This window comes from Musa acuminata, chromosome BXJ3-6, assembly GCF_036884655.1.
Source record: "Musa acuminata AAA Group cultivar baxijiao chromosome BXJ3-6, Cavendish_Baxijiao_AAA, whole genome shotgun sequence".
NCBI lineage: Eukaryota > Viridiplantae > Streptophyta > Magnoliopsida > Zingiberales > Musaceae > Musa > Musa acuminata.
The window spans coordinates 34,955,609-34,980,395 of NC_088354.1; the positions used below are offsets into that span (position 1 = coordinate 34,955,609).

The following is a 24,787-nucleotide window of genomic DNA, read 5'->3' on the forward strand; positions in this document are numbered from 1 at the left end:
GAATAATTCAGAACATTATACTGAATCCTCGTTCGATAACTCTTTTCTTTCTAAAAATAATAATTCCTTCCCATAAAGAAAAAAAATATAAATACATTTAAAAACATATATAAAAGGTGTCAATGAGATTCAATAAAAGAACTATTGACCCAAAATCTTATTCTTAAAATGGTTTATTATTGCCTTCTTTCCTTCTTTTTGAGCAAGAAATAGAGTGATTGTAACTTCAAGCACAGGAGATATGATTTAGAGATTCCACCAGACTAGAATTTATATGTGCATACAACAAGTTCATCGAAGCTAGGAGAAAAGAGAAAAGTGTCGAGCATAGCTACCTAATGCTCTTCACACATTGACTGTTTTAATCAAGGAATTGCTTATTTAATGATAGATCTAGGTAGAAAAATTGACCATTTGGGGACATAACATAATGCAAAAAGTTCAAATATCTTGTAGCCTACAAACAAAGCTGTCCGATATCTTAAATGAGCAAAACATTAGTCAAGCGTTGACTTCAAGAAGAAACCACCAAGATTCATTAAGCTGATGCAAACCAACTGATAAAAGGAAATGATTGAGGTCACTTAAGCTGCTGCTCCTGCAGCTTTGCCCTTCTTCCTCTGGATCTTCTTCATGTAGAATTCCAGCTCTTTTCCTTCCAATATGTATCTGAGAATTGGAGAAAGAAAGGCGATTGATAAATTAGTTCAGAAGACATCAGAATATACAGGACAACTACTTGGATAAAGCTTTTCGTGGTTGTCGTCATTCTCACCCGTCTGCTCTGCCACACTGACCAGGGCGGGAAGAGATAGAAGCCAACAATCTTCCACTACCAAACTGCTCCTCAATGTGGGGGTCCAGTTTTCGACCCTGCTGACGCTTCTCCAGCTTCCTGGTTACATGGTTACTTTTCTTTTCTTCCTCTGTGGCAGCTTCACCCTCCTGCCATCACCGTGAAAGAAGAGCCATAAAACTAGATTGATAACTGAACCCGAGGAAACTAGGCTGAACAGCAGTGGAGAACTAGCTTGAATCGAGCATGGTCGACACAAACATGACAAGGATAAACCCAAAAAAATAGAACATCTACCTCAAATTGCAGACCTTATAAGTATGGGCCAAATGAAAGATAAGAAACCGCAACCACGAGTGTATCAGGTTTCTCTTACCAAAGAACCAGCTACCCCTATGAATTAGTCAATCTGATTCAGACATATTTGCAACAGGACCAACCTAATTTCAGCTAACAAGCACCAACTGGTTCAGCCAAATTTCAGAATTTTTTTATTGGTCCCAACAGGTGACAACAAATTTCTAGTTGTCCTGGCTGATTCAGATTTTGGACTCAGAAAATTTTGTATCATCCCAAAAGTGGCCAAAGGGGTGGAGAAAGAAAAGACAGAGGAAAAGGAAGAGGGCAGAGGCTCAACTTTACTAATTGATTAGTCGATCCAACTGATTGGCACAGTGTGACCCTAGATCCTATAACTGACAGTGAAAGCTATCCCACAAACACACTAGTCAAAAACAGGACCAATCAGTTTATAAACAATCAAGTAAAAACAATGGGAATTGCAAATCCTAGGATTATACAACAGCAAATCAGCCGTAACTAAACATTGACATTTGATACTAAAGTTGAACAAGAACATGGCACCCTAGTTTTCTGCTTTTAATTAAGCCCTACTCTTCTTTTGACATTCTTTTAGTATGTTCTATAATTTTATAGTCAAACGCCCTTTAAGAATGGTAAAAAATGCAGAATAAGTTTTGTAATTAAAAGTAAGAAAATTTAATTGATACTTTTAACAGCAAAAACTTGAAACGATGGAGAGGCACCATGTAACAAGTAGCAAAAAATTTTTCCAAGTTTACAACCAAGTGAGATATCTGTGCCTTCAGATGAATCTTGTTTGATATACTAGAGCAGATCACTTTACCTTCCTAACTCTTTTTAACAAACCTCTAGCTGCCTGACCTTAATTCAGTAATCAGTAAGGTTTTTTCAGGTGTAATAGCAGATATGGTCCCCTGTACAATATCCAAACTGGAAATTTAAATCCTAAACAAAAGTCCTGTTCGACTTAAATCCACAAACATTAATATGGAACTTATGGCCATTTACAAGGATTACAATGGTATAATACTATTTTTGAAATCCAATTTATGGGTTGCTGGCAATCTGAGTTGTATTATGGGAAAAGAAACTGATATCATGTTTAAAGCAGCCCCAAATTTGTATGTGTGCGATACATATTCGATCACCTTAATTTATTTTGCATTCTATGCGTAAATCAACCCATTCAATGATGAAACAAAATGTCCAACAAATACAACTAGATTGCTTCTACTTGATCACATCTGCTACAGTGATTAAGATGGAAAGAATGATCGTGGATCTGATCAACTAAAGTTTGCATCTCTAACTCAAACTCCTATCTCATACTATATATAATTATGCTACTCCTTTCTATGCTCCTGTGGAAAAAAATTACATATTTTTAACCCATTAGCTAACATTTTGGTTTATCAAGCAAACTCCATCCTTGCCCAACTTTACTTTGGCCACGTATCCATCACTATTTTAGAGGTGTCTTCTCAAATCTGAGATACAGCCTCAGAAAGTCATCAGGATATATATAAAATGAAACTCTAATGAAAGTATCAACAAACAATTTTAACTAAAACTAAAAACACATGGCTATCAGGGACACCAGAAAACTTCACACAAAAGAGAATCACCTCTGTTGCTTCCTTCTTAGCAGAAGGGGCTTTCTTCTTCCTACCAATCTCAACACCATAGTGCTGAAGGTACCACTGCTTGAATGGGGCAGCATCAACCTGAATAATGGCACTCTTCACAAGGGTCTGTGTCCTCACAAGTTCGTTGTTTGAAGCATTGTAGACCACATCAAGGATACGGGTTTTGCGAGTCACTGCCTCGCTCCCCCATGAGTAATTGCCATGATCCAATCGGAGGGCCCTCCACTTCACGTTGCCTCCTCGAACTCGAATCCTCCTCACGGTCTTGTTGCTCGAAAGCTTCGTACTGGCAGGCTGTCTTCCCAACTCGTACCTTTCGAGGCAAGACTAACATTACATCACGGCAAAACCATCTCAAACATAATTATCGGGAAAAAAACGAGTAAAATACAAATAGAAAGGAAAAAAGAGAACCGAAAATTCATCAACGAAAAATGTACAGAAAACATATTAGTGGATTCAAACAAAAACCCCAACTTTCAAGAGAAACCACCGAAAGCCTAACAGCGAAGAATTTTCAGAGGCGCAGAGATTCAAACAACGGAGGCTGGGGTGACTCAATCGTACATCCATGAGCGCAAAAGTCCTAATCTTTTCACAATATGATGAAACAAAGAACTAACTCGTGCAGGAAAACGAATGCTACAAATAATCAACGCTTAAAGTGGACACAAACAGCTTCAAGCGAAAATGTTTTGCAAGAAAATAGAACAGATTACAAAAAAAGGAACTCACTTTCTCTTCTTCCGCCACGCCTTCTTCTTCCCTCCGGTGGCCCGCCTTTTGTGCATGGAGTCTCGCGAGATACCTGCGAGCAGGAGAGCAACGCCATGGATGGAAGTTGGGTTAAAGAAAAAACCCGATCAGATATCAGCGTTTCCTACCGGAATCGAGAATCTAAGGTTCCGATCCTTACCCATGTTGGCCGGCGGTGGTGACAAACACTGCGCCCTCTTCTTCTCTCCCGACGTCCGCCGCCGCACTCCTCGGTTTCAGAGATCTTCTCAGCAGCCCAAACCCTAGCCTTTTATATAGCGGGCAGAATACGTTGGCTGCGATGTAATTATAGCAATTCTTAGGAGGGGCGCTAAATCAGCCGTCGGATCAAAACGTGTACGGCTTGATCTTGAACTTCAACCCGAACCGTGCTGGGAGTTCGCCAGGTCGAGCCGGCCGGACCCATCGATCAATGCAGATATCTGGTTTGGACTTGGCTAACCCAATTTGATTGTTTGAATACTCTATACATATAATTCTTTGAATTTATAAGACTATATAGGAATTTAATGTTTTTGGGATCTTAGAGATATATATATATATATATATATATATATATATATATATATATATATATATATATATATATATATATATATATATATTTATTTATTTATTTATTTATTTATTTATTTATTTATGTTACTAGACTGTGTGTTGCTAAGACACCTCCTTTTATTTTATGGTTAACATAAACTGGTCATTTGTAGCATTCATTATTTTTCTTAATAAGTGTAGATAGCGTGAATGATGATTGTGAAAGTATTTTTGCTATATTAAAGTATATTATAATTGTCTGATTAGAATATTCATTCGGAGTAAATCAAGGTCATACTTATTATGACCGTATGTTGCTTTCATATACAAGACTATGAGCCCACTATTACTAGCTCGAGATAGATCAAGTGACAACGGTTTAAGCTGGATTAGTATTCACTTTAAAATTAGTGCCATCAAATATGATGCAGATTGATTGACAAGGCAAAAGGTCAAAAGTCACAACCACTAATTATAAAGAGGATATTTGGCTTGGGATGATTCATATTATTTAATGTGATTGTTAGAAATCAAATAATGATGAGTAAGAGTCAAACTTAACATTATTTAATGTGCCTAAACAATTACATAGCAAGAAAAAGATGCCATGACCCTGCAGACCAAGTGACTGGAAATAATTCCTGTGCAGTACAGAGCTTGATTAGCCTGTTCCAACAGGATACAGGAGGGCCAAATGCCTTACAGTACAACACAAAACCCGAGTAGCGGACAGATGCTCGAAGAAGCAACACCAAATAACAACAAACGCAGAAAACAACAAATGCAATGGCACCGAAACAGACAAGCTAATAATAATAAGTTCGTGCCTGATTAAAGAACAGGCAACCATAACCAACACAAAAATAAGCATGATAACCAATTAGGTGTTGCCCCTAAAAAGCATGAATGAGATGTACATATTAACGCAAACATGCAACTTTCCCCAAGAACAGAGCAGCCTTCCCAAAACCTTTTCTTCGTGGTCCCCTGAACATTGAACGAACATCTAAAAGACAGTAAAGAACGAAGCAAGCAGATAGCTCATGACATCTGTAAACCATAACTAAAAAGAAAACGAAGGTTATGTGATCAGTGTCGAATGGATATCACATGGAACATTAATACTATCATCAAAAATATGATGCGGTCGCCACCTGTAAAAGTTTAGTCTTTCTAGTTTCCTGCAAAAGAAAAGGGGCTAAAGCATCTCAAATATAATATCAACCGTCGGTGGCCGCGAGAAGCTTCGGCGGCAACCGTGACAACCGCCATCCTAAATAATAAGTCTTCAAGATTAAGCATAGATGAGTTAGCGTAAACTGCTTCGCTACTGCTAATGCCTCTATTAGTTTGACGTCCAGCTATAAATGCATCCCTAAGGAAGTGAGAGGTTAGAGTCGACGGCCCGGATCAAGCCTCGGGCTCGGGGCTCTTCTTCCCGACGGCCGCGATGGCCCAGACGACACCGAACGGGTCCTTCACCTTCCCGAGAAGGCTGCCTTCCTCCTCCAACACCTCGCTCATGACCTCCGCACCAGCAGCCACCGCCTTCTTCACGGCCGCGTCCACGTCCTCCGCCTCCAGCCGGAACGCGATCCCACCGCCTCCAGCGGCTGCGGCACTCTCCTCTCCTCTGCCATCACCACCGAAATCACCAACCTAATGAGATCCCTAAAGATCGGGGAGCTAGGGTTGAGTTGGGGGAATGCCAGGGATTACGCAGCGTCGAAGCAGTCGCTGACGAGGATGAGGGAGGAGCCGATCTTGAGCTCGGCGGAGAGGATGAGGGGACACTCCTGTTCCGCCTTGCGCTTCGGGTGCGTCACCCTCCCGATCTCCTCCGCCCCGAATGCCGCCTTGTAGAACTGCACAGCCGCCTCCGCCTTCATCCCCGGCACAACCAGCTGCGGCTTGAAACCCAGCAACGCCACATCCGCCATCGCCTCGAGGAAGAAGAACGATACCGAACCCTAGAAGAGAGCGTGAAGGACAAAGCAGCGGCAGCGAAATGAGAAGCAAAGAGGCTACACAGGTGGGAAGTATTTATAGCAGATGAAGGCCATGAAACCGTTGGAATACTTTCCATTAATTTAATCGTCATTCCACAACCGCCCATGCTTTTAGCGTAAACTACGATCCTGCCATCCACCGATTTGAACGGCTTCGCCTCATGCTTTTCGTCCCTCCCGAGGCGTCCTCGTACACCGTATCAAAAGCCGGTGGACTCGAAGGCAGCGATGCTAGATCTGAACCGTTCGTCGTAGGCTGTGCAAGTGATCGGACGGACCGCATTAGTGTCGGTCAATGAAAGCGACCCGCGGCACGGAGGACGAGTTGGTGTGGTCTGTTTTATTCTCCCGGGTAGGGGTAAATTTGTAGTTTTGAGAAATTATAGGGGTATTAATGTAAATCAATGGCTTTGATGGTGTCACGTTTTGTGTGAGGAGGGGGCACCGGGGACGAAGGTCCTCAGGGATTGAGGATCCTCTTCAGACTTAATTTGAACAGAACTGGAATGACCGGCATTGGAACCGTTCATTGACGTTAGTTTTAAGAATTGACGGTCGGATCGAAGTTTTACTGATGCAGTGGCTGGGGAGGATCCGATTGCACCTGTGGCGTGGACATGCCCGCTTTAAGTTTCCCAAAGGCAGCAGCGGATTTGTACTCCAACGTCACGTCACCCGATGTTAACCCATGAGAGGTGCACTGGGGCCCGTCGCCTGAAGGGGAATAAGTGGTGTGGTATTTCTGGAGTAACAGATTCGGCGTTCCTTTTCTTAATTTTCATTAAACTATCGCACTCTTTTGGCTTTGACTCAACTGCGTAACCCGCCTCCGCTGCGCGGGACCCACACGTTGCTCGTGCCGTGCATTCGATGGCCTGTGGATGTGGGTCCCGCCAAGCTGTGTGGTTCGGCGGAACACATACCTGGGGAGGTCCAGGTGGACCCCGACTGGAATGAGTGGGGAGCTTAGGTACGATTACAAACGTTACCGGCGGATAAAATAATGTTCACAATAAATAAGTAGGTTTAAAAAATATAATTTTTAAGAGAAAACAAATATTTTATTGACAATATTAATGATAAATATAAATGATGATAATCCTTTACTAGATTTAAAATAATATTATGATAAATTTAATTATCTAATATGAAGTTATTCGAGGTTCAAAATATCCAAAGAGCTTTTATAATATTAATAAGGGATTATGAGTATACCAGTAAGATTTTATCTTTTCAATCGATATGAGTTTTAAAAAATGCATCTATAGGTAAAGGAGATTTGCTCATGTTCCTCGATCAACGTGAAATTAAATGATCTTATCAAGTATTTAAGGTACGTCAAAATTAAATATACACCAAATGCAAAGTGATATGGGTAATAATTACGATAAGACTTGAGTGACACCCGCTGACGCCCCGCTCTCCTGACACCGCATGACTGACATGGGTCGTAATGTCAACCGAGGCTCATTAACGACAGCTCATGTTCGACTCCGCACGCTACGTCGATAGCGCTGTCAGACGTCATCAGAAGGTACGATCCTACCCCTTGCGGGCAGACACATCAGGTAACACCGAACTCCCCTGTAAATACCCTTGCATTCTAAACGAAAGGGGGGGGGGGGAGCAAGATAGATAACAACCCCACTACGATTATTCACTGACTTGATCATCGTAGGGGTCGGGTCGAGCTCTCCCGTCCCGACCTGTGTGCAGGGACGAAGGCGAGGCGTTTCTCTCCGGGCGCGTTGGCAAGGAACCCCCTCCCGAAGGAATCGGCGACCCATCATCCAGACCCGAACCAAGCCGTGTCGGCCCCGAGGTCACGGCTAAAAAGTTGTTTACTGTAACACCCCTGATTAGTCCCACATCGAAAGTGGGCAAGATTAAGATTGACTTATAAGGGTCTGATGAGTGTACTACTACAACTTCAACTTAAGCATTTTGGTCAGTTGATTAGACCAAACGAAGTTGATAGGTTAGTTAGCTCATCAGGCTTGGGTTATGATATTTTTGGTATCAGAGCCGACCTAGCAACCTATGCTAGGGTCTGATCTGGGTTATGTTGGGCATTGACGAGGACGTCAAGGCCCAACATCGAAAGTGGACAAGATTAAGATTGACTTATAAGGGTCTGATGAGTGTATTACTATCGACTTCAGCTTAAGTATTTTGATCAGTGGATTAGACCAAACGAAGTTGATAGGCTAGTTAGGTCACCAGGCTTGCGTCATGATATTTACACTAACACAAAGATACAAAATTAATAATTTATCTAAGTTAGCTTTCTCATTAGTACTACATAGTCAACATCATTTGGTCAAATAGATTTGGAATGTTGGCCTTAGACACATCATTTTCTCTTTGTATATATAGTTTTTCTAACACTTGTTTCTGTCAATAGCGATTCATACGGATTATATGATTAAGTAATAGAAGGTGCGGTTAGATTAAGGGTGTTACTGTACATGAGATGGTTGCACAAATCTCAAGCCCATCAAACGGTGCGTCCGGGGTGCAAAATATTAGAAACAAATATCTAAAAAGAAAATACATGTGTCTTAACCATAGTTATATACCTTTGGTGACTTGAACTCAAACATGGGATTTAGGACGACATTTGGTATGGGTTAGAATTCAACGTGAAGAAAAAGGAGGTGATTTCATAGAAGCTGATATGATAAAAGACCCCATTGACGGTAGTAGACAATGAATAAAGTGATGATGCTAACACACACTGCATGCCACACTAAACAAGGATTACAGATGAGACTCCACCCAATAACAAAGACTCACTGATGACATACTCCGATATATTATTCCCATAGCAGCTATTATTACTAGTAGCTCTTAAATGGCATCAAACCTCACTCAAATGACTTCACTCCGAGGCCACGGCCGGCTCCGCTGCAGCCTCCTCGGCGGCGGCCGGTGCAGCAGCTTCTTCGGTTGCCGCCTCCGGCTCCTCGACCGTCGGATCCGTGGTCTCCTCAGCTACGGGAGCGGCGGCCTCGGGTTCAGCCTCCGGCTTTGCCTCCTCGGTAGGCTCCGCTGCTGCCGGTTCGGCCTCGGTGGCTACGGGCTCAGCCGCGGGCTCTTCAGCCGGCGTCTCCTCAGGCTCTGCTGCTGCTGCTGCTTCTTCTGCTGGGGTTTCTTCTTCTTCTTCTTTGGGCTCGTCGACGGCCGGAGCAGGAGCAGGTTCGGCCTCGACGGCCGGCGCAGGTGCAGGTTCGGCCTCGACGACAGTAGCAACCGGGACATCAGCCGGAACCTCAACGACAGGAGCTGATTCGACCTGCATGAAGACGACAGAAGGAGACATTTAGCTCTAACTCGGCCGTGCATCGGTGTGGATGACGACTGAGCATGCAGATCCAGGAGCTCTTCCTAGGAATCACATCTTTCTAGCAGATCTAAAGTAGATGCAGGCAGAGTTCAACCCTCACTCCATCTACAACCGAGTGTTCCCGAGAAGAGAGATAACAAGTGAGTTCATGCTCTCTTCAGGTTCGGATAGCTACACCAGACATGATCGAACCTGAGATCATCGATCTGATCTCAAGTAAACCCCCTCCCCCCACACACACAACACAACCTACTCTTTTGCTGATCTGATCTGATCTCTAGGCAGGAGGATCATGACAGAAGCCAATTGCAGCTGATGGCTCATAGGACAAGGTCGTGGCTCACCTCAACAGAAGCCATGGGAGAAGGTGAGAAGAGCTGAAGGAGAACAAGAGTGGAGCGACAAGTGATCTACCAAAGCAGTGGGGTGGGAGAGGTCATTGGGGATGGAAGGGTATTTATACAGAGATGCAATGGCACTCAGAATCTTTACAGACAACCAGCCACGTACGATTGGCTGGATCACACCATTAGTTTACTCTCCCATCTCCGGTCATCCACGCACCTTTTGCCCATCAGTGTGTGTGTATTATTTTGCGTGATGCACTCCCAGCTATAATGGATTGATATGTGCACTCCCTCCATCTTTGGATATATGCTACTGTGTTGGTAATATGAACAGAAATTATCTTAGTAATTCACAAATTATGTAAACGCGATGAATTATTATTATTATTGACTATAGTAAACACGATTACATAAAAAATCTCATACGATTTTGATTCGACCATCCGATATCTTGTGGTTCTCATGTGAGGATTGATGACGTACGAAGACTCGAACGAAATCGGATGGACGCGGACCGGATTCTAGGGATGGTGCAATGGAGTTTAAAGTGAGAAATGGTGGGTGATAGCATCAGAGATTCGTAAAGGAGACGGGAACGGGAATAAGATGCAGCATGGCGAGCTGCCATTGGCTGCCAAAGAGGACCTCCGAGTCTCCCCCACGCCTCCTCCCCCATCGTTGTCGTCTCCTCCTCAGCTTTTGCCTTCCTCGAGCTGGGAAGGACGCGGCGCGGGCCCCGCGCAGCGTCCGGGCAGTCGCTGGGCGGTGCCGTGGTGGCCCCCGCTCCCCGCGGAAGACGACGAGACGCCGACGTGGACACTGTGCCGCGAGAGCTCCTCCCCGCTCTCCTCTCCACCGGCTCGGCCTGCGCGACAGCTCAGCCGGGCCCGCCCTACTTCGACGTGTCTCGCGCCGCCCGAGGCAGTCGCCGGCCCCAGTGAACCGACGGCGGGCCAGCCTTGAAGATTCCTCGGGCGATGGAGTCGTGTCATCCCTCTTGTCCGGTCACCATCTTCTCCCCTCTTCCCATAGAAACGTATCTTATGTTTCTACGTCGGATTCGATCAGCCATACTTCTCATACCAGAAAATAAGATGGGATCAGCTATAATAATTCACCTTAAAGAAGGATCAACATAGGAAAAATAGCATGGCACGACAAGTGAGAGAAGGCCAAAGAGAAAAAAGCATCGAGCATTTGACGATCCCTCCACATGTGCTCCACTTGATGTGATAGGGCCAATTCCACCGAAAGGCTCAGAAACCCTAGACCCAATTCGACGCCAAAAGCGTGGGGGCTACACCATGCCATCTCATGCTCGTATTATAGTGCTCATGCCATGGTTTTTGACAACACAAAGCTCATGGCTCCACCTCCTTGATTTCCTTTCCCGACCATGATGCCTCTCGTGATGCATGTCTTCTTCTTCTTCTTCTTCTATTGGAGTGCCCTACTTTCTTGTTGGGGACCGACCTTTATCAGATCTTCCCAAGCTTTCGTTGGAATTCCATCACCACCTTTTCTCCTTGTTTTGATTATATATACATTTATATATTCAAGAGGATGTGACTCGAAGAACAAGGACATGATCGATGTTGTTGAATCTGATGTGTTCGATGGCTGTAAAGGAGATGCAGGTGATGTCATTTGGATGACTAGGTAGGCACTGATGAGTCATCTCAGCTATGTTGCTAAGGAACCTTTTCCTACATGGCTTACTGACTTGGGTTGGATTCATGGAGTCATTTGCGCTTGGCCGCAAGTCCTGATTGCACTGATGAGTCACCTCAGCCATGTTCCTAAGGAACCTTTTCCTACATGGCTCACTGACTTGGGATGGAGTCGCGGAGCCATTTGTGCTTGGCAGCAAGTCTCGATTGGAATGGAGAAAGGATTCCTTGAGAGTGCAAAGCTGGTGCACAAGATGATTCAATCGATCAAAGGTAGGTTACAATTTTGAGAAGCAGATCAACATAAAACAATGGTACTTTTTGAAAGCTTAAAGAAAGTTCAAGATAAAATTACTTATGAGATGATTTTGATAGAAGGAACTCTCCTAATTATTTATTCTATACCTTTTACTCTCGCTTATAAATAAACAAAACTCCACATGGACTATACATATAACACAATGTATAAAAATGGAAATACGTAACAAAATTAAGAGATTATATGTATTCTCTCATTTCCTTTTGAATCACGTGAACCAGTCAATGAGAGATTATAAATATTCTCTCATCTTCTTTTTATTCCTAAATTCATCGCTCATAATGGTTTTACGAAAGATATGAAGAGAGGAGAAAACAAGTCTAGTTCTTATGATAGATCGATATTACTACAGATCTTCGATCCGATGATAATATACTTATAGATCAGACAAAGGCTTTATGAGCATCATCGAAAGGCATGTATAATAAATTTACAGATATATTATTTTTTGATTTTAGGTTTTGACATTAAATTTTTTTATAAAATAATAATATCTTATAATTTTTATGCTTATAATTAGTATCGGAGCCATAGTTTTAAAATTAAACACTTTAGACCTATTTGTTAGCACCTTTTACTCATGAAAATGTGTTAATTAGTTTTTATTTACGATGTATGAATAATTTATCGGTATTATTGATTTATTTTTCTATTTAGTTCATCCTATTATTTACGTGTGGGCGATATAAGGTTCCTCATGTTTGATCAATGGACTACTATTGACAATTTATTGTTGACAATAGTATTATTGAGGATAATGACCTACGGCGGTCATCCGCCTAATTGTAGGCAGTGACTATGCAGCACCGTTGCATGTGGCAACTATGACAGCACCGTTGAGTGTGACAATTGCGATAGCACCGTTGACGGTGGTAGTTACAATGACTATGCAGCGCTGTTGTTCACGGTGACTACGACATCATTTGTTAGCTATGGCTGACGTGAATTGGATGTTGGACACCATGCGTAGGTAGTGATTGTGCACGGTGGCGATGGCTGCGCCTCACGCAGCGACCACAGATGGTGGCTATGGCGTCTCGCACAAGCAATGATCATGCACCGCGACTATAGTGCCTTGCGTAGGTGGCGATCATGCCTCTTGTAGATAATGACCATAGAAAGGGAGATAGTTAGAGTTTCCTTAAAAGGCTTTTTTACCTCTCAAAATTTAGATAATTTTAATTTATGTTTGTAAGTTAACTTTCCATTGTACCCTTAAGAATTTAAAATTTTCTATTATATATCCTATATCAAAATTATAGTTTTATCCTTTAGAGATTAAAAATTTTAAATTATGTCCTTAATTATAAAATTAACTAATTTGATTTATTTTAATCAAATACTTTGATCAAATTTAGAAAAAAAAATTAATTTTTTTATCAATTTTTATTTTTGCATAACCTAATTGGGTTAATATTTAGTCCAATTTTAGGCTTTCTTAATTAAATATGATTAACTAGTCTAAGGGTTCTATGTAAAATTAAAAAAAAATTATAACTTATAATTTTTTTATAGTTTTCTCATATCACTTTGATTATATTTTGCACATGATAAATAAAATTTTAATTATTATTCTCAGATATTTATTTGATTATTCACACATATATATATATATATATATATATATATATATATATTTAAAATTATGAAATAATATTTTTAAATAAAATCATGATTAATGATTTATCATGATTATAATTATCATATGAGTTATTATTTATATTGATTAATGTTTAGTAATTATTATGATTATTATTTTATTATTAAACTAATTTGATATAAATTGGACTAAATAAATTTGATGAATATTATTTGTAACTTATATCCCTAAGTTTTATTTGACTCGTAGCTACTAAGTAGCTTAAGATGATAGGATTATGAGATATAATTTATAATAAAGGTATTATCATTTATAGGATATTTTAAACTATATTTTATATTATTGTATCGGTCTTATAGTTGCCAAAGTGACCTAAAGCAATAACTTATAAAATTATATTAAAAAATTAATCTTAAATAATATTCATAATGACATATAAAATTAAGAGATTTAGATATTTTCAATGGATAATCTACTTCAAATAATTATATAATAGGATAGAATGACATTGTTTTGAATATCATTATAGTTTAAGGTTATATACCCAAAAGTAAAAGTACTATTTCATGAGAATGGTATCAATTCTTCATAAATAATTTTATGTGAATACTAGATATATTAATATTTCATGCAAAGGTGAAATATAGATGATATCAATAGTTTAACATTACCTAAAAAAACTCAAACCATTAATATTATATTATTTAAATGGTACATCCTTTATTATATTTCTTTTAAATGTCCCCATATTTTTTGGATTAAATTATTATAAAAGGCTTGAGTATATATAATTTATATTAGGTGTGTTACACCTTAGTTAAACTAGTTGAAAGGATCAAAAACTGAACTACTAAAAGTTTTATAGAACAAATAATTGAGATAACTATTCGAGAAAGGTCTAAGAGATTTAATTTTATGATAATTGCTAATAATATTTAGACTTCATTATAGTCTAAAATTAGCTCATTGGAATATTTTAAAGATCAATTTAAATTTAAATTTACTGATAAGTCAATGGTTGATATATTAATAAAATAATTAACTAAAATTTAATATGATAATATTTGAGGAATTCAAGATTATATTCTCAATATAGCTAATAAAATTTTAAGCTTAAGAACATTAAGCATGAATGTGGTTTAGTCATTTCTCGTATAATTTATTCTTAATTTTTTTTTTTAATTTGACTCATCTAAAATTTACTATAATAATATTAAGGATAAGTGAAACTTAAACGAACTGACTAATATATGTATTTAAAAAGAATTAAGATTAAAATAAAAAAGACTTGTAATATTTTGGATACTACTCAGTGAGTAGATAACAATAAAAGAAAATTAAAATATAAATCTCTTGAGTTTATAAATATTATATACACTCGTAAAAAGAAAATCTTCATAATAAAATACTAATTCTGTGGTAAGGAATGTCATATGTAGAAGAGCTATAAAGTTTGGTTTGAAAGCGAAATGTATAAGTATGACCTTTTTATGTTTCAAATTAAACGCATTAAAAATCAGTTTCAAATATTTGGTGGGTTAATTTTGATGCTTTAATATATGTTATAAATAATAAAAATTTAGTTTAATATGAAAACTAAAAAGAAATAAAATATTCATCATTATAAAAAATTATTTTAAAGTAAAGATGATAGTAGTCAGTATTCATCGCTTACATCTAGAGACGATTCATTTAATGGATCTTGACTATATATGTTATGTTCTTATAATTCTAAAAATTTCGGTTCCTTATCTAAAATTATCAAGATATTGTTTCTCTTTTGGTAGTTATAAAATTAGTATAATTTAATAAAAAAAAATTTACTTCTATATGATAGTCTATATATAATTAATATGAATTTTGAGTCTACAATGATTTTGTAATCGCATATTTGAATGAAATATAGTTTTATAAACTCCTTGATATTATATATACTTATACCGACGGATCACTTTATATTCCATGTTTTAGTAAAGAGAGATATTTTATCACCTTTATAAATAACCTATTGAGATATGACTATATACGTCTAATTTATATATGGTCTTAGACTTTTGATGTATTTAGGTATACATAAATGAAGTCAAGAGATAATTAGATAAGAAAAATTAAATTATCAGATTTGACAAGAGTGATAAATTTTATGGTAGTTATGATGAACCTAATCATAATTCAAGTTCTTTTGTTAGATTCATAAAAAAGTAGGGTATTTGTGCTTAATATGATTTACCATATGTCTCACAATAGAATATGATTACTAAAAGATGATATCATACTCTTATGGATATGTTTAGAAGCATGATAGATTATTCTTCTATATCCAAATCAATATGAGGAGAAGCTCTAAGGATGATAATGTATATCTTAAATATGATTTTTAATAAGTTAATTCTATTAACTTCTTTTGAGTTATAGACTAATAAGAAACCTAACTTAAGATATTTATATATTTAGGATTGTTATGTAGAGATAAGGATATTTAATTCACATAAAAAGAAATTAGATTTGAAGAATTATTTTTGGATATTTTATTATTTATTCAAAAATTTAAAGGAGTATATATTTTATACCCTAATCATAGTATGAGAATAGTTGAATTTAATAATTTTAAAAAATAATGAATCAACAAGAGTAAAAAATCTTAAGATTTAATATTGATATTAAAGAGATACACTTTGAAACTCTTTTATCATTTGAGAGATTATTGTTACTTAAATTTTTAAATGATTTGATAAAAGTGAATAATAATATAGCATTAATGAACTCCCACATAATATTTATATTGCTATTAATGATATTATAGAATAATCATAATTGATAATTTTGAGAATATCTGAAAGGGAAAGAAGACTTGTCATTTCTGATTATTATATGGTGTATCTATAAGAATCTATGATAAATCAAAAGGATCCCTTATTATTTTCATAAGTTATTAAAAATAATGATTCTGAAAAGTGATACCATATAATGAAAGAAAAATTAAAATCAATAACCAGAATGGTGTTTGTGAACTTATCAAATTAGTCGATAATTGTAAACGAGTCTATTATATAAACATTACTCAAAGATAATATCGAACGATATAACAACTAGACTTCTAGTGAGATATTTTACTCATAAAGAATGTATTGAAAATAATGAGATATCTTCTTTATTTTTTTTAAAAATAAACTTGTTAAAATATATCATAATAATAGTAACTCATTATGATTCTGCGTTACATCATAAAGATATGAAAATAAGTTTTCTAATTGGAGATATATATTTATATATGTTAACCTAGATGATTCACAAAGAAAATAAAAAAAATTAAATTTTGATATATAAATTTAAAAAATATATTTATGACCTTAAATAAGCTTTTAAGTAATGGTATATAAAGTTTCTTGATATCATTACTTTCTTTAAATTTTTTTAAAAAAATTATTGATCAGTATTTATATATGAAGATCAATGGGAATAAGTTTACTATATTAATCCTATATATATAATATTTTATTTGCAAGCAGTGATCTTGGTTTCTTGTACTGAACCAAGAAATTTCTCAACAAGGATTTTAAGTTGGTTAATATGAATGAGGCATTTTATATTATTAGTATTGAGATATTTAAGAATAGATATGAAAGATTATTAGGACTATCTTAGAAGAGATATATTGATCGAGTCTTAGAGAGATTTAGTATATAACTTTATTCAATAAATGATAAAATAAATGTTTTAGTTAAAATAAGTATTTTTAAAAATAACTTGATTAAAGAATCATATAAAGATAAATAATTTTTATATATGCACAATTGAAATTCTATTATATGGCAAGTCTATGCTAAATTAGATATCGATTTTACAATTAAAATATAACGTAAATACTAGAGTTACCTAGAAATAAAAATACTAAAAGACTACAAAGAAAGCAATAAGATATCTAAAAAGAATAAATGATTATATGCTCATGAAATTAGATCAGCTTAAAATGATGATATTTTTCAAGTGTTAATTATGTAAATTACCTCGATAATAAGAAGTCCATTTTATGGTTTATATCTTTATCAATTGGAGGGGCAATTTATAGAAAAAAAATATAAAAAAATATATTATTATATTATTGATAATAAAAGTTGATTTTGTGATATGCTTTAAGGCTACTAATCAAGCTTTATGATTATGAAATTTTATCTTGAGACTTGGTGAGGTTAGACTCAATTGCAAAGTCATTAAAGATACTTTGTGATATATCATAGTAGTTTTCTTCTCTAAGAATGGTAAGTACTATTGCAACTCTCTGTATTATGGCATAAAATACTTAATAGTTAGATAAAAGAGTTAAAAAATAATTAATTTAATTAATAACTTAAGTTTTAGTATATTGATTGCTAATTCATTCACTAAGACTTACAACCTAAAGTGTTTGAAAAAAATATGTTTTTATGATTGGGTTTATGAACAATCTATAAAAGATATGATGATGCATGTTTGAGTTGATATTATAATTGATATTTTTGCTTACGTACTTAAAATTATTTATTTTTACTATTCTATTCAAATTTATGTATGTACATATTATATTTAAATATGATAATAGGATTATCTTTATAAGATAAATTATTTGAGTCATTTTGTATTACATTAGGAAGGGCTAACAGTATTGTGATATATAGAAAAAAATATGACATTGATGATATATAACCATTATAACTTACATGGCTTAATATATTATTATTATATTTATTGGACTTATTGGCCTATATATTTTTTAAAATTTATGCACATATAAATAATTTTTAAAATTCAGAATCTAATTGGATAAAATTATTTTTAAATAAATTTTATTTTTATTTATTTTTTATTTTAAACCCTTTTGTATTTTATCAATTAATGGTTCAAATAAGAAAATGTTAGATTATGTTGCTCTATCTAACTAGATAAGATATATATATATATATATATATATATATATATATATATATATATATATATATATATATATATGATTATAATTATCGGTCAATAGAAAAAGTCTAATTATGATAGGATTCCTTAGAAGATGGCCTTGATGGGAGCCTATAAACAAACAAAACCTCTTTGGGACTATATACACAACACATAATGTGTGGAGATGTAGATACATGACATAATTATGATATAATTGAGATATTATAAATCTTCTTTCGTCTTCTTTGAGTCACATGAAAGATTATAGATCTTCTATCCATTGCTCGTAGAAAGAGAAAATAATACGAGTTTAGTTCTCACTACAGATCGACATCACTACAAATCTCAGATTCGATGACGATGTACTTATAGATCATATAAAGACTTTCTGAGTAGCATTGAAAGTTACGCATCGTAAATTTAAATATCTATTGTTATTTAATTTTTAATTTTAATATTAAAAATTTTCATAAAATAATAACATATTATAGTTTTTAACGTGAATACTCATTGATATGTTCCTTATTTAAGAAATATATCTCACACCACTCTATTAATTAGAGGTTCCATATTGATTTAAGCATTAGACTAACTATACCAAACATACTGTCAAGCTAGTTTTATTGGACATAAAATGAAACGTTGAAAAGTACAAGAGAGTTCTCTTTTTTGTGTTTGGGGTGACCCATTTTGTAAACTAACTTTGGACCTAATAATTGATTTAAAAGTTAGTGCAAGAGGTGAAACATTAACAGATTCTTGCACTCGTTTTGTGAGTAATATATACTTTTATCTTTTTGTTAAATTATGCTCATTGTGGTGCAAAATTGTTTCATATTTGGATGAGGTTTAATGTGGATTCACTAAACATCATATAAGAATTTGGGGCCTCTCCTTTGTATTTGTGATCACATAATTAATTAATCTTTTTTTTTTGGTGGGTTAGATTTTGAACATTATATATTTTTGAATTTTTGGGCGGGGCCTTCAGCCCATCGACCTTTTTCAACAAGATTCCTTGATGAGCCACATATTTGAAGCTATAAATAATAGTATTAATTGAAGACATAAAAACAAGGAAATGGTTTCAAACGCTTAGCCTATTGTCAATGTAAATCCATATAATTATTGAAAGAAGCATTAAAACTAGTGTAAACTTTCCAAAAAAAAAAAATCTAATTTTAATAAATTATGACAGATCGCCCTTATTTTAATAAATTTCAATAGATCATCTCTCTCTTTTTTTTTAGGATGATTTTATCTCTTTCCTTCACCCCATCAACTATTACCTCTACCCTTAGCTACTTGTGTTTTCATGCACGGGTCCCTCATCACCTCTCCCTCCTCCCTTGACGATATCTATTTATGGTCCCCTGGTTACCTTCACCTTGCTATGTGGGCCATTAGTTGCCTCCATGCATAGGCACCCCGCACTTCGCCCACTACCCTGATTCGTCTTTGTCCACCTTTGCCTTTACCTCATCTCCGCCTCTGCCCCATTGCTCCCACCCTTATCACCCATCGTTCTCACCCATACCATCCCTATTATCCTCATTATCACCTTAGTGGAGGGGGCCACAAGTGAGGATAATGAGGGTGAGATGCGCAAACAAGGACAACGACAATAGTAGAGGAAGAGGGGAGGAGTGCTGAGGGTGATAGTGCAATGCGAACACGACTAAGGGCGAAAGGCGATCAAGGGTGGACAAGAGTGATGGGCGAAGGGTGAGGGGCTCACACACAGAGGTGATCAAGGGTAGAGGCCATTATCGATACGGCGGAGACAGTGAACATAATCATTTTTTAGAAAAGAATGGCTTTTTATGAAAATTTTTGAAAATGAGGACATTACAAAATTTTCTTAAAACTAACGATTGTTTTAGAATTTATCATTATAGCTATGTTGTATAAAAAGAAATTATCAAATTTATCATATACTTTTTTTATACAAAAAGTAATTGACAAAAAAAGGATTTGAACTTATAATCTTATACCAAATTATCAAGATTTTTACCAACTAAGCTAACTAATACCTTCATATGTGTATATATATATATATATATATATATATATATATATATATATATATATATATATATATATATATATATATATATATATATATATATATATATATATATATATATATATATATATATATATATATCTATCTATCTATTCAAAGAATAATAATTTTTTTGGGTGAATTCATGAACAAAGCCTATAACTTTGGGTTTTTCTTGCAAAGCGCTCCAAAGTTTAAAAATTCTTGCAAAGCACTTTTTGAAAGGACCATTTTGCCCCTGGATGTCTACTCATTGGTCACCCCTTTTGTCATGCAGTCTCGCCCGCTCATTGGCCCTTGCCATCTTGTCATAACCCATAACCTTCACATGAGTGCCTGTTGCTCCCCTTCACCTGTAACCCTCGCGCGAGGTTCCACTTGTCAGCCCTCATCGTCCCATCATCACTTGCAGCCCTCGTGCAAGAGCTCATTGCACAGGAGTTACCTCCCTTATTTGTCCATGGGCTCATTTCGCCATTACTCGTAATCCTTGCACTAGGGTCTACTATGTGGGGTCGCCCCCTCTAATTGCAATCTTAATGCAAGGACTAGTTGCCTCCCTCCACTTGCTCTCATCATCCCGTCGCTCCCCTGCAACTCTCATGCAAAGACCCACTATCGCCCATAGCCCACAACGTGCATTGCTCATGTAAGCGAGGGCCAACAGAATGGATAAAATAATATTTTTTTAATATTACAAGAGAAAATAGTCTTTTTATACGGTTAAGAGACTTTATATTGACCCGCTTTAAAAACAAATCTAAATTAAGATTTTTTAAAATAAAAGGGTAACATAGAAATCTAAATTGTGGTGCCCTCATTGTCCTTGTTATCACCTTGATATTGGGGGTTGTGGACGATGGTGATGGTGCATGACTCTATTGTCCCCGTTGTTAACCTTAGCAAAGGGGGTCATGGGTGAGGTGATTAGATAGCCGATGAAGAGGGGAGGGGAATTGATAGTGATAATGTAAGGTGAACATGACTAAAGGCGAAGACAACTATGGATGGATGAGAGTGACAAACGAAGAGTGGGAGCTCATGTGAGGAGGTGACCAAGCGTGGAGACCATTGTTAGTAGGGGGTCGCGGAGACATAAATCATCTTATAAGAAAAAAAAATGAGGAGACTATACAAAAATTTCTCAAAATTGATAAATTTTTTTTAAAAAATATTTATAAAGGATAATTAACGGAGACGAGATTCGAGCCTAAGATTTATTAAAATTTTTAACAACTAAGTTAGTTGATATTTTCACATATATTTGTTTAAAAAATTATTATTATTATTGTTTAAAGGAATAATTTATCATATACTTATTCAGATGCAACGAAACGAAGGGGCCACACCTGAATCAGCTGATGCACGCAGTGGCAATAATTCAAGTGTGTCAGTGTACGCTACCACAAAGACATTAATTCACATCTGATGGACGGAGAGCGCAGGGACTGCACTGCCATTAACATGTGCTGATGCATTCCGATACATGGTCTGAAGAGTAGCAGCAGTACTTCATTGCTTCCACCCGCGTTAGATGTAGAGGACGATCGAGTACGCATCGACGTCACTGCATGTGTGCCTGCGATCTACCAATGGATACGACTGTCGGTTGGAAAGAAAGAGAGGGAGCAAGGGGAAGGGAAGGTTGCTGGTGGTTCCGAGGAAGAGGAAGAGAAGGTTAATGGTCAAAGGGACGCTGGTGCCTCCACTGCAACTTGCTGCTTTGAGCAGAGTGATGTAGACTGAGACGAAGACTTCGAACCCACCCCACATATATGTATAACATATATATATGTAGATAGATAGATAGATGGAGAGAGAGAGAGAGAGAGAGATCATGTGGGCATGATGGTGATGAGTCAAAGTGGAGGACTTTTGGGGGAGAAAGGATGATGAGGGAGACAATTGATGAGGACTCGAGCTTGGCTGCTGCACCGGAAGTTGCATTCGCCATCAGCTTCAGAAGACGAGCTAGCAACTCCACCGGGATAGACGACGAGAATGATAAGCCTCCCTGACGTCGTTGCTGGAACTGTTTGGGCGTGAAGGTACGTATGGCACATGCATGCCTATTTCATGGGCTACGTATAAGATGGCATGTTATGGGCAATGCAAAACCACTGCTCATAAAAAGAAATGTAACATTTCGATTAGTTTTACAGTGAAAATAAATAATATTATAATTACTTTATAAAAATATTATAAGTATATTACTGTTAATTTAATTTAAGTATTTTAATAAATAATTTAAATTGCATTTGAGTTAGGGTTAACTATTTGCAATAGATCTTACATGACATACAATTTGATTTTTTTTTTCTGAAGACAGATAAAAATATTAACCACATTAATCTTTTTTTAATTATTAAACCAGGAAAAGTTTCTCCAATAAAATGGTTTCAAAACTTAAAAGATTCAACAATTAAAAATTCAAGAAAGGTGATGAGCCACTTAAAATAAGCATGAATTTTCTTTTTTGGTTGTAATAGTCATCCATCTACAAACATACATGATTTTTAAAAAATAATATCTTTTTCTTCGACAATAGAAAATAATAAAGATAAATTTTGAGATATATATTTTTTATAATAAAAACTGATGAAGGCCACATTTGATACTGAGACATGCCTTATGTGGTCAGCCCTAACTGTGTTGGAGGCGAAAACCATGAACACATGACATATGTTATGTTTGAAATGTAAATGGCAAGTACATGATAAGCTACAGTATAATGTCGTATTTTAGGTGCTGAACCGATGTAGCCATTAGATATGTTATCGAGTGAAGTACGTGATGAGCTGCAGCGGCATGCACCCAATCAAGCAGCCTTTGTCTAAGTTAGATTGCCCCCATTGACACTTCAAGTTCACATCATTCCCCCAATCAAAGTCCTCCACTGCCATCACTCCCCCCCACACCCTCTGTGGACCTACAGCAGTAGTAATGGTGGTAGCAGCAGTACCACCAGGTGTAAATGCACTTGCATGACTTGCATGCATGCACGCATTGCAGGTGCCACCAGTTTCCAATACAGCGTCTTCTCTTTTCCTCTCCACCCCTCTCTCTCTCTCTCTCTCTCTCTTTCTTTCCTTCTCTTCTCCCAGACACGCTGACACTGACATAGACACTGACACAGTAGGCTAAATATGACCTTAGAGAGAGAGAGAGAGAGAGAGGGAGAGAGGAGGTCACAGATGGAGACGTGAAGGCTGTCCTTCTTCTCCACGGGTTTTGAAGCGAAGGAGCGCTGAGGTTTCCCTTGGCCAAAACGTCAACACCACAAAGGACTCGGGAACCCGAGCGTGGGGGGCAGTGGAGAGGAGGAGCACCTGATGCAGGCTTTGGGATGGGAGCCATTGAGCAAAGCAAACAGGCAGCGGTAGAGAGACATGGCAGAGGGAATGGGGTCTTTGGTGGCAACGAGTTGGCTTCCCGATGTGAGCCTAAGCCATGCCTCGTAAAGAAGCCAAAGGTGTGGTGTAGCTTCTCTGTTCCCGTGACCACGACCCTCCCCTACGACGAGTCTCTTCTTCTTCTTCTTCTTCTTCTTTATCTTAGCAGCTGATGTATGATCTTGGTTGAAGGATACGATGAACAGGCGGCACATTCCAGCATTCGGGAAGTGGGACTACTCTGATGATCTACCCATCACGCAGTACTTCGAGTCTGCGGTGCAGGCTGGCTTAGTCCCAGGCCAATTCCTTGGAGAAGATGCTCATCTGTTCAAGGTGCCACCAGTAGGCCCAGAGAAACCAGCTCATCACCACCAACAGCAGCAGAGAAAGGTTCTTATGTCTGCTGAGACTCTTTTCACTCTTGCTTTGTTGTAGGATCTCACATGATTCCACTGGCTTTGGTTTGCGAGGTGAAGAAAGGAGAGAAGCAGCATCGGAACGGGCAAGAGAGAAAGCAAGCAGGGGAGGAGTGTGACACCACCGCAAGGAGGCTGAGAGCTCCCAAGGCTGTGGACGAGGACTTGTACAAGATCCCACCTGAGCTCCTCTGCCGGAAGCCCAAGAGGGTATCATCATTCATTTGCTTCCCGTTCTCATGCCGAACCACTAACAGTAGCAATAAACGTGATTCTCCTCCACCGTTAATTGGGTGCAGAAGAAGTTGCTGAGGAGCTTGTGGTCAGGATGCCTGGGACTCAACTGCATTGCGTGAGAGAGCAGTAATGAAGACTTGGTACACCCTTCTTCTTCCTCTCTTCCTTCTTTAATCGATGAGGAGATGCGACTCCTCTGCTTCTTCTCTATCGTGTTCTTGTTCTTGTGCTGATGTATCATCATCAATCATTCAACTGCCTGCAAAAAGCAGGGCAAGTGGGAGCTGTAGTAGAGTCTGCAATCCTGTGGCGTGGTGCGGTCTTTGATGCTAGCGAGCGTTCGTCACTTCGGGAGCTGCGCACGGTGGAGGGAC

At 37.3% G+C, this 24,787-nt stretch overlaps 4 protein-coding genes across 4 annotated transcripts; 1 reads left to right on the forward strand and 3 right to left on the reverse strand.

Annotated features, from left to right (window-relative positions):
* Positions 1-398: 398 nt before the first annotated feature.
* Positions 399-3,790, reverse strand: LOC135640842 (small ribosomal subunit protein eS8-like). The gene is made up of 5 exons (XM_065155616.1): positions 3,683-3,790; positions 3,502-3,574; positions 2,746-3,079; positions 776-945; positions 399-669 (listed from the first exon to the last, which is right to left on the reverse strand). Exons 1-5 carry the CDS (start codon positions 3,684-3,686, stop codon positions 585-587), a joined length of 666 nt encoding a protein of 221 aa, XP_065011688.1. The 5' UTR covers positions 3,687-3,790; the 3' UTR covers positions 399-584.
* Positions 3,791-5,171: 1,381 nt separating this feature from the next.
* Positions 5,172-6,073, reverse strand: LOC135640022 (uncharacterized protein At5g48480-like). Its single transcript, XM_065154098.1, has 2 exons — positions 5,800-6,073; positions 5,172-5,713 (listed from the first exon to the last, which is right to left on the reverse strand). The coding sequence occupies exons 1-2, from the start codon at positions 6,018-6,020 to the stop codon at positions 5,491-5,493; spliced, it is 444 nt and encodes a 147-aa protein (XP_065010170.1). The 5' UTR covers positions 6,021-6,073; the 3' UTR covers positions 5,172-5,490.
* A 2,659-nt stretch (positions 6,074-8,732) lies between these two features.
* Positions 8,733-9,936, reverse strand: LOC135640843 (uncharacterized). Its single transcript, XM_065155617.1, has 2 exons — positions 9,780-9,936; positions 8,733-9,384 (listed from the first exon to the last, which is right to left on the reverse strand). The coding sequence occupies exons 1-2, from the start codon at positions 9,792-9,794 to the stop codon at positions 8,971-8,973; spliced, it is 429 nt and encodes a 142-aa protein (XP_065011689.1). The 5' UTR covers positions 9,795-9,936; the 3' UTR covers positions 8,733-8,970.
* A 13,726-nt stretch (positions 9,937-23,662) lies between these two features.
* Positions 23,663-24,562, forward strand: LOC135640565 (uncharacterized). The gene is made up of 4 exons (XM_065155132.1): positions 23,663-23,837; positions 23,950-24,150; positions 24,237-24,386; positions 24,476-24,562. The coding sequence occupies exons 1-4, from the start codon at positions 23,712-23,714 to the stop codon at positions 24,530-24,532; spliced, it is 534 nt and encodes a 177-aa protein (XP_065011204.1). The 5' UTR covers positions 23,663-23,711; the 3' UTR covers positions 24,533-24,562.
* Positions 24,563-24,787: the final 225 nt, after the last annotated feature.